Below are 14,498 nucleotides of genomic sequence, written 5' to 3' on the forward strand. Positions count from 1 at the left end.
ATGAAGAAGAAATTACAGAAGCCACAAACCACATCCTAACAATTTCAAAATAAAATGTCAAAGCCCCATCAACGACGACTTTTTCCTTCAACAAAAAGCAAGGTTGCTTTACTGATTTAAAGGTGGATACTAAAACATCTGCACATATAACAATTAAGAAAATTTGAATTGTAAAAGGAGAGCTTCATTTTTAAACATCTACTTAAATTCCTTTATTGGGAATATAAGAAATTCAAGGAGCAGAACCACAAATAAACTGTTTCTAAAAAGCTAAATTTCAGGTAACAACATAGCTGGAAACATTTAACCCTATGTTCATATTTTTAGAGTCACTATTCTGGACTATTAACAAACAAACATTATTTTTTATTCATCTTTTCCCTATTTAAAAAAACACTGGCAATTAATGCAGTCTTCTAAACCTAAAAGCTGAGATCAGAAATGGCTAGATGTGCACCCACAGTACCAGCTGCTTGGGAGCTGAAGTGGGAGGATCACTGAGCCTAAGAGTTCAAGGCTGCAGTGAGCTATGATTGAACAACTGTACCCCAGCCTGAACGACAGGGTGAGATCCTGTCTCAAAAAAAAAAAAAAAAAAAAAGAGGAAGAAGAGGAGGAAGAAGAAGAAAAGAAAAGAAAAGAAAGACAAAGACAAAGAAATGACTAGGTTATTCTGAAGGGCTCAAATAAAATCTAGAAAACCTATCAAAAGGTGACTGTATGTCAAGTTCTTGTTCGGTATCTGTTAAGAATTTCTGCAATAGGAAAGAACAATTTCCTAGAATTTACCTCTAGGTAGAATACTTATGTGTTTTCCAGAAAATCTGTATCAAAAATAAACACAACAATTAAAACATACACACACAAGACAGAACAAAATGAAACAAAGCCCCAATCTCCAAAACAGATGCTTGAAAAAAAGTAATTATTTAGTGCTGAACCTCCAATTCCAGGACAAGAGGCAGTACTGTAGACAACAAAGAGAAGAATAAAACCATTGAAGAGTAAATAACAGATAACTCTTGGCAATGGGCTCTAATATCTTCTAAAAAGGAGAGGAAGGAGGGAGAAAGGAATATTTTCTAAAAGAGAGGAAGGAGGGAGAAAGGAATGTTGTGTAACCTTAGAAAGGGAGGCACAAAGGCAGGATCCAGAGGCAGGAGGTCTGGGTTTAGGTCCAATTCTAGCACTTATTGGCTGTGTGACTAGAGCTGTAACACACAGTAGCTTGTGCAGAGACAAAGGTGCCCAACCAAGGATGCTTGGAGGCCAGAATCCAGCTTGCCCCTCACTTGCTAAGAGAAGCCCTGGAGAGGCGTCCGTTGGGAGAAGGGGCACCTTTTCATTATTCACACAAAGGTGCCATGGGTGCTAGTTGTGGCTCTATTGTATAAATCACTGAATCTCTGATGAGCCACAGTTTTCTCATCTGTAAAATGGAGATAATAATAACTAATTTCCCTGCTTATAAAGTTATTTTAAGGCTCAAAATAATGTGTGAAACCATTTCATAGAGTGTAATGCAAACACCATTGGTCTTGTTGCACATAAAAAAGGAAGAACGGGCTGGGGCAATGGCTCACGCCTGTAATCCCAGCACTTTGGGAGGCCAAGTTGGGTGGATCACCTGAGGTCAGAAGTTCAAGACCAGCCTGGCCAACAAAGTGAAACCCCATCTCTACTAAAAATACAAAAATTAACTGGGCTTGGTGGTGCATACCTGTAATCCTCGCTACTAGGGAGGCTGAAGCAGGAGAATCACTGGAACCTGGGAGGCAGAGGTTGCAGTGAGCTAAGATCATGACACTGCACTCTAGCCTGAGCGACAGATTGAGACTCCGTAAAAAAAAAAAAAAAAAAAAAAAAGAGAGAGAGAAAGAAAGAAAGAAAGAAAGAGAGAAAGAAAGAAAGAAATCGCATACAGATTCTAGGAGAGAGAGAGACTCATTGATGATGTTTCCATTTTATTTCCCTTCATTACAGTTTTAAGCATATGTGTATAGGGTAACTGATCAAATATTTTATTCATTTATCTCAGACTTCCATCATGGAAGCCAGAAGTGGAAAAAAAAATACTAGTCCCAAACTCTTTTGACTGGGAAAGCTAAAATCCAGATGTCCAGGTTTTTATTACTTACTATATGCAATCTTCCAAGTAATTCACTTTTTTGTTCTTCTATAAAATTCAGCTACATTTGCTGTCAGAACTAGTGTTCAGCAGTCCCTTGTCAAAATAATTGATCAGATATCAGCAGATCATGTTACATAGGTTGTTCCAGAAACCTACATTTACTGTTGGGTTTCCAGCCTCCTAGGCTTTTCATGTGAGAGCACCAGGGGACACTTAACAGCTGTTTAAATGTCTAGCCATATCAAAAAAAGTAACTGAAATAAATGAGCTCAAGAAAAGAGAAGAACTATACACAGTTGGCATGCATTTGTTTATAGTAGCTGCAGTGACCAAATGCTTTTCTGTTTCAATTCTCAAGAGTCCAAAGACCTACAGTCTCTCACATGGTACCAATGTTTGACACAAGAACAGCCAGCTGGCCCTCTGGAGACCATCTTTTATTGTTTCTCACTAGGAAATTTTTAATTCTCTTTTTGCCAAGCTGTTTCCAAATTTAAGAATGATATTAAGAGAAGATGCCAAAGAATTAAAAGGAAAAAATCCTAGCTAGTTTCAAGATTCATGGTATCACTGCTCCCTCCTCTCTAGGAGGCCATGTCTCCCAGCCACCTTGTATAGGCAAGGACTGGACAAGACATTGCTTCGTCATAACAAAAAGTGACGCTATTAGGTTTCCTAACAGGATCTTTCCTAGAAAAGGGGTATGTATGATTTTTAAAAAATAACAGATACTTCTTCTTGGACAGTCTATTTGAGAATTTGAGAATACAAATATTGTCCATTTTAGTGGGCAAATGAGGGCATTTTCCTAGAGACTGGAGTACATTGCCAATTGGAGGGCCAATGCAGATTTTGTTTTGCTTTTCTTTGCGGACTTGGAAGGAGAAGTTAATGCATTTACTCTCTTGGGGGCTCTTGTTGCACACACATTTGTAGAACCCATTTGGTCAATACAATTAACTCCTGTGAAAAGCAGGAAAGTCACCAAGAAGGAGGGGAATGGCATAGGGAAATGTTCAAATCACCAAGTGAATTTTGTGTGATATATGAGATATGTCATTGTACTATCACAATTCTCCTTAGTTGAGTTGTTTACAGTCATTCCTATAAAAGGCCCTTCAGTCTGCATCTGACCACAGAATGATTTCATCCCAAGGGATCTGAAGTCTTATATTTACTACAGCTGGTGCAAAAGCTGGAAAAGTGACCTGTGTGGCATGTTGACTTTTGCATAGATATATGCAGTATGTATGTAAACATATGCATGTCTTGGTTTAAAAAGAGTCTTTGATAAATGTACTCTTTATTTCATGTTCTTGACCATATCTCATATGGGGCCTTTCCAGACATATCATTATTATCATAAATTCATCACTGGGAGCTATAAAATAGCCAAATTGTGAGTTATTAGGAAGATGGCTTTCAACAAGTAGCTGAACATTGAATAACTTGAATTCATATTTTAGTAGCTGGGCTTGGGAATCAAAAGAGTGTTTGTTTCTAGATTTTGCTTTATGAAATAACACATACATTTAAGTATAATAAATACTCTCACTTACCAATGCTGGTGACAGTGACACATATCCCAGCAATTTCTTATACTGTTCAAAGGTGAAAAACTGTGAAACAAAACCAAACTCACAGATTTATAACAATTTTCCTGCAACAAACTCTTTAATTGACTCAAATTTCTTTAGTAAATCATTATGTTAACCAGCATTTCAAAAAATGATAAACTATCTAATACAGTTTTTAATCCTGTCTCGGGTAGTTGCTATTGGAACTTTCTTTAACATTCACAGTTTCAAATGCAGTTATAATAACCTACAGAAGAGCTGATGAAATCCTTTAGAGCAGTAAATGAACCATACAACTTCCATTTACCATGACCATTTTCAGTTTCCCCAGACATCAATAGACTTCTCTCTTATGGCAGTGATTCAACATTATAGGCCTAGAGACCTGACATCTTTGGTCTCCTATGTTTTCTCTATGAACTGTTTTCCCAGTGAAAGCCCAATTTTCTAACACACTTGTAAAAGACATCCACTTTTCAGCGTTAACTTGCATTTCTATTTTGGTATCTCCCCACTGCTCCATGGAATTGAAAACACTAAATAATTATGAAGATGCCACGACAAACTAGGGAAGAACCCAATGAGGTTATCTAGTCCATCCCCTGCCATAAAGCAAGACTGTCCTCAACCTGAACGAAGAAAGCAAGCTGCTAATTCCTTCCTTCAAAACTGATGGTGATGAAGATGGTGAAGGTATTTTTGGTTTCTTCAGTAGATAATGTTTAGTATAATTTTCCCTGCAAACAAATTTCAGTGGAGGCGAATCTAATCAATTGCTTCATATAATACATTTCCCCCCTTTTTTCTTCCTGTATTCTACTTTTTGAGCAACAACTCTGCTTGAACATGTTTTGCTCCTGGGTAGCACGTTCAGGTAGCTGTCAACACCACTGATAAGGCACGTTTTTAGGTCCTGCTAGAGTCTGATTCTCAAGACCCCAAAAATGGTATGGGTATTATATGGTCCCCAATATTTTCTACTCTATTACTTTATAGCCCAGTAAAATGGGGCAAGAAAGCAAAACCAGATTTCAGAGCCAAAAATACTCTGTTGTTATGAAGAAGTAGCTCCTTATAGATGGCTTCAATGAGTGTTTGGGCAGCCCAAGAATCATTTTACTACCTGATAAATTTTGATTCTTTTCAACACTCAGGAACTACTTTTGTACCATGGTCTTTTAAATGCACTATGAATGTAGCGTTTTCTAGAACAGGGATTCATTCATTCACTCACTTAATAATGTTATTAGAGACCTCCTGTTCTAGGTACTGGGGATGCAACGGTAAACAAAGAGAAACCTCTGCCTACTTGAGCTAACATTCTAGTGGCTAGTGAATGCCCTGAAACTACCCTGGTGTTGAAATAGTACTCAACAGCGACCACCTGGGACCACCGCATTTTTGATGAAACCATTAACCCACTAGAAACCATTAACCATGGAAGGAAAAGTGTTATAATCTTAGGTTTTAAAAATAATTCATTTTTCTTCATTTTTATGATCATCATCATCATCACTTTGAGAATCACGTTGCTGGCATTTTGAAGTCAGCAGTCCTAGAGCTGAATCCGGGTTATGCTGTTTAGCTGTGAAAGCACAGGAAAGCTGCTTAACCTTTCTAACTCTCAAGACCTCAAAACTTACCTTTTAGATTATCATTAAATAAGATAATTTAAGTAAGATTCCCTGACAGGACTGGTACAAGTGAGACTTCTGAAAAATCTTAGTTTTTATTCCCTGTAACTTTGGTAACCTAGGTTACCAAAGGAATCATAGAGGCCTTAAGTATATGAGCACTCCTCTCAATGCCCTGGGGCTGCTGAAGCTTTCCGGTCTGGCTGGTGGGAGCAGGCACTATTCCCAGCTGCATGTGACTGCTAAGCACTGTTCCCTCGAAGCCTTTTGGGTGGTTCTTTCCCAGGCATTGGTAGTTTCCTCCCAGGCATGCACTGGTCAATACTCAGCTGAAAACTTGGAGAGGTCCTTCTACAGATCTCAGTTCTATCTCTGTGCAGCCTGCTCTTCCCTGGTACTCTGTCCTGTGGACTTTGGCTGCCCTGCTCTCCCCTGGCTTTCAGCTCCTACCCAACCCAGGGAGTCCCCTGGGCTCTGCCTCAGTTTCCCCTCCCTGTCCCGGGGCCTGAAAGTATCCCAAGGCAGTAAGCTGTGGCATCACAGGGCTCATTTCATTTGTTTTCCATTTCTCATGTATTTCGAGCCTTCATCATCTGATGTCCAGTGTCTTGAAAACTGTTATTTCATACTGGTCCCTGTTACTCTGTCTCCACCAGGAGTGGAAGTCTTGGCCCTCCAGATACTCTGAATAGTAGATGTGGGAATTTTCTCTCTATGTATATTTCTTTGTTTCTTTAAGTTTTCTTTGTTTCTTTTTATACATGTTTCCTTTATTCATCTAATATCAACTGAACATCTACTATGTGTAGATACTGTAATTGGGATAGGTATACCGTAGTGAACAAATTAGCCTTCATAGTTTATAATCCCTTGTGAATTTAGTTAGCATAAGGAAGTCCTTGAGAAAACTGCACATGGGAAAAGTGGTATTTCTGCATGTGTGAAGCTCAAGACTGGACCCTGAAGCCTGAACCACGGTGCCACCCATCTCTGAGGGATCGGCTGGTCTCTCTGAAGTCTTCATTTCCTTTTGCTAACTACAATACTAACTCTGTCTAATTTGTGAAAGGAGAAGTTACACTTATTTAGCATCAGTAAGTCTTATTATTTTAATGATAAAGCTCATTTCAAAGAATAAAGTACATAAAACTTAAGATTGTCTGTTTCTGATTATGGTAATGATTTTAACTAAAGTGTCAGTACCAAAGAACACACACACACACACACACACACACACACACACATACACCCCACAGTCTCTGAATATTTTTTTTCTGAAGTAAACTTTGATGACATACAATGAAGCAGTTTATGATGTATGAAATCGTTACAATCAGGTGATTGCTTTCCTCACAAATCCTATGATAAATATCTATAAAATGAATGTTTTCATAAATTGTGTTGCAAAACTAGTGCTATCCATCTGGCAAAGATACACTTAACTCCAAGTTATACTTAAAAAGCCAACATACTTACCATATGTCTCAATAATTTTAAGGTAAAATCTACTTGAAACAAGATGTCTGGGACACATACACCATATTCACTTGCCCAAAAGTTCATCTGTTAACCATTGTTCTGGCACAGAGCATTGCTTTTGTAAAATAGAAACTAACTCTGTTTTATAAAGCTCAACTTTTTTTTTTCTGTAAAAGATTGCTCAATGGTGATAAGTCTTAATCTCCTTAAAGTTTAAATTGTCTCCGACACATAATATTACGAAAAAATATTCCAGGAAAAACTCTAATTGTAGTTTACTTTGTTTATACATGTAAATCACTGAACAGATGAATATATTATTCCATGCAGACAAAGCGACTTTCCTTTTGAACAGGAACTCTGCTCTATTTGTTTACTTGGGCAATCTTTTATCAAGTAAAGTCATTTCATAATCCAATTCAGCTCTTTTGTGTACTTTGGTGAACTTATTCCAGATTCTCTACTGTGATCCAGATCCTTATAACAAAATTTGTATTGCTATAAGATCACTATAAAATCACAAAACCTATACCAACAAAGAGGGTGAATTTATAGACAAGGTATGTTCTAAAGCTTTGTTTTCCAAATTCTAGATTTGAATTCAATCCTATTGCCATTTTGACATAATATGAAGGTTGGATGTTCATGTATATATGTGGGTGATTTTATCATAATTTTTAACCCAGTCACCCTCTTGAACTTACTGAGTAAAAGTATATGAACTGTTCCTTCTTGCCTTTCAGGAGTACTGAGAATACAAATTGAGTAATGTATGTGGAAAAAAAAGCCTTATATTGCTTGGAAAGTCAGTCTTTAAGTTTAGGTTATCATTATTATGGAAGGACAAAGCCTTATTTGGTGATATCAGTGGTGCAGGGTGGGGGGTCGGGGGGAGCAATGCCTGCCAGAGTCACTATGATCAAGACTTTTGTCTGAGAGAAGACAGTAGTCAGATTGAGTTCTTTTGCCCCTGGATGTTCTGCCATATCTTCCTGCTCCTCTTCAGATACTGAACTAGCAAGTAGTACACAAACCTCTACAGTTATGTGGTTAAGTAAATGGAAATCAGGGTAGTGGAAGTAATAATTTTTGTAAGAACCAGAATAGAGAATTTTAAAAGAGGAGACTAAGGGGGAAAATGAAGTTGGCATGCAAAATAAATACGTTATATGAGAATCATATATAAAGAAATATGGTATATTAGTTTACTCTGTTCATGAAATGGGAATGATTCAGGGAGAAAGGCTTTTCCTCCTCTCCTCTTTCTTCTTCCCTCCGTCTCTCTTTCTTTAATAATTATTTCTCCAAAGGAAAATTTCTGAGTTGCTTTGAAGAAAGGTCCAAGCTATTTTGTGGTTTGATTACTAGAATTTCATTCACCATGTTGTTTTTTAGAATGGAATGCTTTTACCTGATTAAAAAAATCTACAAATTGATCTACATATTTGAGAGACTGGCCAAGTCTAATTATAATAAAAATTATGCTATAGTTTCTGCATTAAAATTTTTAATGCTTTATATATAATTCATTTTAATGTCTTAGAGCTTGTTGTGCTGAAGCTGTTACTGCACCCTACTTTTTCTTGGTGCAAATGCATGCAATGCTTACCTTCACTGCTCTTTTCGGGGTTTCAGCCAAGATAGGTGGCAGAATTCCCTTGTAAAAACCAAACAACCTGTTTGAGAAATAAAAGATTTCCTATGAGTAAAGAAATTAAGAAACCCGTATTTCTGTCTTTGTTTAGATAAAGCAACTAATCCTAAAGTATTCCGGATCATTCAACATATCACACCAATCATGAAGTCTTCCTTTCATTCTAAATAAAGAAATAAATTCTATGTCTCTTAGAATTATGATATTCAGAAGGTGAATACGTGATACTGAGATGGGAATCCCTTAGATAAGTTGCTAAGCATGACCATTAGTTGTACCTTAACGATGAAGCTGACTTCCTTACTCTAAGGGCTCTTGAGTTTACTTCTCAGTTGTGTGGCAGGTAGCTTCAAGCTATCTACAGTCCTGCATTTCCTCCCTTGTGGTAACCAAACGAGGTTAGGATTATTCCTGAACCCATTAGACAGTACATTTCTGAGGCTAAGGAGGTGATAAAATTTTCAATTTTAGCTTTACTCATACAAGGGAACTAACAAGCTCTGTGGGTATGGTACTAGGACTTCCAGCCCCGTCCTGAATTAGTCATAATTTTTAAGCTTCCTTAATGGAGGTGGAAGAAGGTCACAGAGGGCCGGCTATAGGACTATGTATTGCCAACAGATGAATTGTCAGACTCCCTTGCTGATATGCAAAATCACAGGGCATGAGCCAGTTTTCTTTGCCAATGTTGATGGGCAACATAGTCAGATATTTTTAGAAAAAAAGCAAGAATGAGTGACATATGATCAGATTTACAAGTCACCATTTATTTCTTATTATAGTTTTAGAATTCAAAATTTTAAATTCCTTTGTCTTGGAATCTTCATATATATGCCATATCTTACTTCAAATCTTAAAATATATAAATATAAGAGAATATTATGCATTATTCTCTGAGTAATCACTTTTCCTGATTAGTCCATAAGTGACTACAGATAAGGGCAGAGCTCAACATGTCCCTAATTTAGGATATCCAGCTAACAAGGGGCTGCAGCCTCTCTGATTGACCCCCCAAGCTTCACTCCAACTCCCTTAAACTAGGTCCACTTCTAGCTGTGCTTCTGGGAACAAGAAGTTGAGAATTTATTCAGGTGACCCCATTGTGCCACCCAAACCAACATGGCGAACTCTTGTTCTCCCTCAATTCACTGGCTTATACAGTACCTTTTGGTGAGGGGACTAAAGCACTTGCCTGCTTTACTCAATTCATGGGCTTACACATAAACTTGAGGGCTGTGCACCTTTGGGGTTCTTATCACAAAACCCTTTTTTTTTTTTTTTTTTGAGACGGAGTCTCGCTCTGTCGCCCAGGCTGGAGTGCAGTGGCCGGATCTCAGCTCACTGCAAGCCCCGCCTCCCGGGTTTACGCCATTCTCCTGCCTCAGCCTCCCAAGTAGCTGGGACTACAGGCGCCCGCCACCTCGCCCGGCTAGTTTTTTGTATTTTTTAGTGGAAACGGGGTTTCACCATGTTAGCCAGGATGGTCTCGATCTCCTGACCTCGTGATCCGCCTGTCTCGGCCTCCCAAAGTGCTGGGATTACAGGCTTGAGCCACTGCGCCCGGCCACAAAACCCTTTTTTTAATGTAACCAGGACACAAACATTTGTTAAGCTTATGGATGTCATAAAGAGGAATAAAGGGATCAAATGATTCCCTGATATGGGCTTACTCTGTCCACGATTTTTGACTTAATGGATAGTGCTAGCATTAGGAATAGGAAGTAAATCAGATATGTGATTTGGAGAGCTATGGCAATTCATGAGTTGTCCCCACCCCTTTTCCATTCCAATTTGAACTACTGATGCCTGAAATTCTCACATCAACACAAATTTCTTCTAGCAACTAATAACATTTAAATACTTTTCTCATTTAAATTTCATTATAATCACTATGTGATTTTTGGCATAAAGAGTGACTAAGCATAGGTTGGTTTTCCCAAAACATAAACGTGATTTTCCTGAACAGAAGTTCTATATATATAATGAAAACGGTTATTATTTCTGTTCTTTTTGTTTGATCTTTCCCCATCTGGAAGACTATGCCTGATTATTGTAGGAAAAAAAATAAAGAGAAACACTCACATAAGTAAAGCTTTTAAAACAGAGTGTCCAGATCAACAGAGGAACTTGAAATCCCACACTACAGAGAACAGTTATAGGAAGAACAGTTGCTTCAACTAGAGAAGAATGATCTTAGGGAGAAATCTGGTGAATGTGATGGATCTTTTGAAAGGTGTGTGTGAAGGAAAGATATTACACTTTTCTCTTTGTTTCCAGGTGGTAGAACTTCCAACAGGTGGAAGCAACAAGAAAAGACACATATTTGGCCCAGGTGGAGCTTAACACAATGAAGTACTTCTAATAGTCAGAACTGTCTAAACATAGAATGGGCTCTCCTGAAAAGTGGTGAGTTCCCCTTTGGTATGTGATCAAGCAGTCCGGATGGCCACTTGTCATGAATACCAGTGACTGGGAGGTACATGGAAAATCCATGCATTTGATGACCCTCAAGTCTGGTCTGTTTCAATCCTCACATTCTGTTATTCTGAGAAAAAGTACAAGAAGACATGGGCAAGCACTTCTCTGAAGAGACAGAATCTGCCATACTTTAGACTTTTGCATCAAATCTTACATGGCTTCTCTGGAAGAGGACTAAAGTCTTATAAGTACACAGAAGGTCCTCATTTTAAAAGTGATGGGGGAAAATATTAAAAAGAGGTGTGATGCAGGAGAGAAGAGGCAGCTGGGAGAAGCATAAGGATTTAATATGAAAAGAGCTGGGAGGTCCAGAGCCCTCTGCTTTGTATTGATGATGCTTCATTGATGTGCCCTCCTTCCCTTCTCTCTGCTCAGCTACTTTCATGTGTGATCGTTCCCCTCCTCCCATACCACCATCCTGAGCTTCCAAACTGAGAATGAGCAATTTTAACAAGAAGTTCTCAAAGACAATAGGCAGCCTTTGTTGGTAAATGGAAGCTAGGACTACCTACCTCCTTGCATTGCTTTTACCTTATATCCATGCAATACAGAACATCTATGGAACAGTCAGGTCAGCACCGCTTCTGCTTAGGACAGCCCCATCAAGTTGTTTTAATCACGTTAGTACAATATGATACTACTTATAGGCAGGGGTTGACTGAGCGCCTCACCCAGATGGGTTCAAATGGCATTCTACTTCTTTGCCTGAGTTAATTTGATCCAAGCTAGACCTAGCCTAGGATTTTGGAAATGGAACAGGATCAGTCTTGCTCTGTTTGGTGAAAACTGTAACATAGAAATCTAGGATTTCAATGGCAGTCATGCTTTCAGTCATTTGGAGAAAGTCAATCTACAGTGACAAAAAAGAAAGAAGCCACCATTTAGGGAGGCACAGAAGCAAGAAGGAGAAGCTCTGGTTCTGTGAGTGTGGCCCTGCTTCCAGAATTCTTTAAGCCTAATTACATCTTGGCCTTTCTTGAATATTGGTATTTACCTCTGCCTTTGATTCTATGAGATGCTCAGTAACATTTCCAGTAAATTCTTTTTTACCTAAATAAGTGAGTTGCATTCATTATTTATAACCCAGAGCCCTTGATCCAGAACGTAAGCATCATAGCCCCTCTAGCCAAAGTGGCTGCTGTAGAACCTCCACGCCGTGTCCAATCATAGGAAGAGCTTCACTCTCAGTTAAAATTGGCCCTTGAGCCGACCAGAAGAGTCATATATAAAATGCGGGTAAGAGCATGTAGCTAAGGGCTCAAGCTGATAGCTATTCTTGACTAGATAATTATTGAAAGTTTTCCCAATGCAAAATATTATATGACATTTCTAAAAACCAAAAAGGAGTTGTGATGTTTTATGAAGCAGATACTTTTTTTTTTTCCTGCAAAATAACTGATGTTTATATTCACATGCACTGTCCATTCTGCCTTCATGTGGTTTTGGCTTGCTGTGCAGAGCCTACAACTTACCAGGACCATAATCCAGGAAGTTAAGAGATTGGTGACACCCATTGTTAACATGTGTCATCCCGCTTACGTCACAAGCAGCCAAGAGCTGCTTTCAGTCTACTTGCTGGATGAATGGATTGTGGGATTCTAAACGTTTATGTAGCAGCAAAGGCAGTTCTCTCTGACATGACAACAAAGGCACCACTCTACTCTAAAGTTTTGACTCACATGGAGCCGTTGATACTTCTAAAAGGTGCGAGTCTGATTTTAACTAGCCTATGTAAAAAAGTATTATCTTGTAAGTTTATGGATTTTTGTAAATATTATTGTAAGTAAAAATAGACAAATCTGTTGAAAGTTTAGTATGTAATAGCCTTTGTGTTAAGAATAAAAACATGTAGGTATATGTACACATAGTAATCTCAATCAACTTTCACAACAATTCTTTAAAATATTTATAATTATTTTTCTCATTTTGCTGGTGAGGACTACTGTCATGTCATTGCCAAATAAGATACAGCAACCTAAATCAAGTTCTTTTATGTCCTTGACCACTAGGCTATACAGTATAGCTTTTCTTTTAAAAAAAGAAAAAAACAACTATTTTAATAAAAGCTTTTGAAAAATTATTTATGTTGCAACAATACCTTGTCATTTCTTATTTTAGAAGGAAGCAGAAAACGCCATGAAAAACAGGTCTCTGTTTCAATTTCTATTCAATTCTATTTTAAAGTAATATGAAATACTATATAACTGATAGAACTGGTTTAAGATGAATAAGATCATTTTTGTGAAAATTGTTGGTTGTTTTAGAATGAGAAAAAAATGAACCATAGGATAAACTTTTTCCTCCTCAAGCCAGACTTTTGCCCTTAAGAGGCACACCAGGAGGCTGGGCTCAGTAGCTCACATCTGTAATCCCAGCAGCTCAGGAAGCCGAGGTGGGTGGATCACTTGAGGTCAGGAGTTCGAGACTAGCCTGACTAACATGGTGAAACCCCTTCTCTACTAAAAATACAAAAATTAACCAGGTGTGGTAGTGCATGCATGTAGTCCCAGATACTCGGGAGGCTGAGGCAGGAGAATCACTTGAACCCGGGAGGTGGAGGTTACAGTAAGCCGAGATCGTGCCACTGTGCTCCAGCCTGACAACAGAGCAAGACTCTGTCTAAAAAAAAAAAAAAAAAAAAAAAAAAAAGGAGGCACACCAGGATAATTTTGTCAATGTGGGAGAATGTTGGTTACTGACCCAACAGATACATGCCCCTCACTTGCTCCTCAGAGTATAAGTGATCCCCATACTCCATGCTTAAGGAGGAGAGTCCTACTCCAGCCAAGGGGATAAAGCAGAATTGTTCAAGCCCATCATGGTGGGCTCATTCCTTTGCTAGTGAGAGGGTCAGGCATGGGCATATGACTGAAGCCTAGCCCAAGAGACAAGAGGGAATAGTGTGCTGGCAGACTTGGATTTCCAGTCTAAGGCAAAGAAGCCCATAGGAAGAAAAGTCCTGCCTTCTTTGCTAGGTGTTTCCTAACTGTGTGAGATGCCTGTGGACTGCCGCCAAGTGAGACATCATTGCTCCCAAGCTAAGGATGGCCAAGGATAAAGATGCAAGGGACCTGGACCTCGATGACATTGTTGGGCTTCTTAAGTAACCAATGCTGGCATTCTACCTCCAGATTTCTGATGATGTAAAATTAAGAATAAACCTTTACTATTTGAGCTGCTTTTAATGATGTCTTCTGTTAACCTGCTGCTAAAAATATGCTGACACAAATTACCTTTAGCACATCCCTTTCTGAACAAAAAGCCTTAAATTGAAATTCTTAAAATCATAACTATATTAAAGATAATTGTTAAATCTTAAGCAATGTGTTTTTAAGGAAGATGTGAGAACTATTCTTAAGAAATGGTTTCAACAAACCCACAGTCAATATCATACTGAATGGGCAAAAACTGGAAAAATTCCCTTTGAAAACTGGCACAAGACAGGGATGCCCTCTCTTACCACTCCTATTCAACATAGTGTTGGAAGTTCTGGCTAGGGCAATCAGGCAAGAGAAAGAAATCAAGGGTATTCAGATAGGAAAAGA

General features: G+C 38.5%; 1 protein-coding gene across 2 annotated transcripts in view; it reads right to left on the bottom strand.

Moving 5' to 3' along the window:
• The window catches only part of SLC25A21 (solute carrier family 25 (mitochondrial oxoadipate carrier), member 21), a 552,502-nt gene that overhangs the window by 59,849 nt on the left and 478,155 nt on the right, over window positions 1–14,498 (bottom strand). For both annotated transcript variants that reach the window (XM_011999189.1, XM_011999188.1), the window contains exons 4-5: window positions 8,431–8,497; window positions 3,691–3,750 (exon numbers count right to left, since the gene is read on the bottom strand). In XM_011999189.1, coding sequence (XP_011854579.1) covers window positions 3,691–3,750; window positions 8,431–8,497 — 127 coding nt within the window. The remainder of the gene's footprint in view (window positions 1–3,690; window positions 3,751–8,430; window positions 8,498–14,498) is intronic.

Source organism: Mandrillus leucophaeus, unplaced genomic scaffold, assembly GCF_000951045.1.
Source record: "Mandrillus leucophaeus isolate KB7577 unplaced genomic scaffold, Mleu.le_1.0 Scaffold587, whole genome shotgun sequence".
NCBI classification, from domain to species: domain Eukaryota; kingdom Metazoa; phylum Chordata; class Mammalia; order Primates; family Cercopithecidae; genus Mandrillus; species Mandrillus leucophaeus.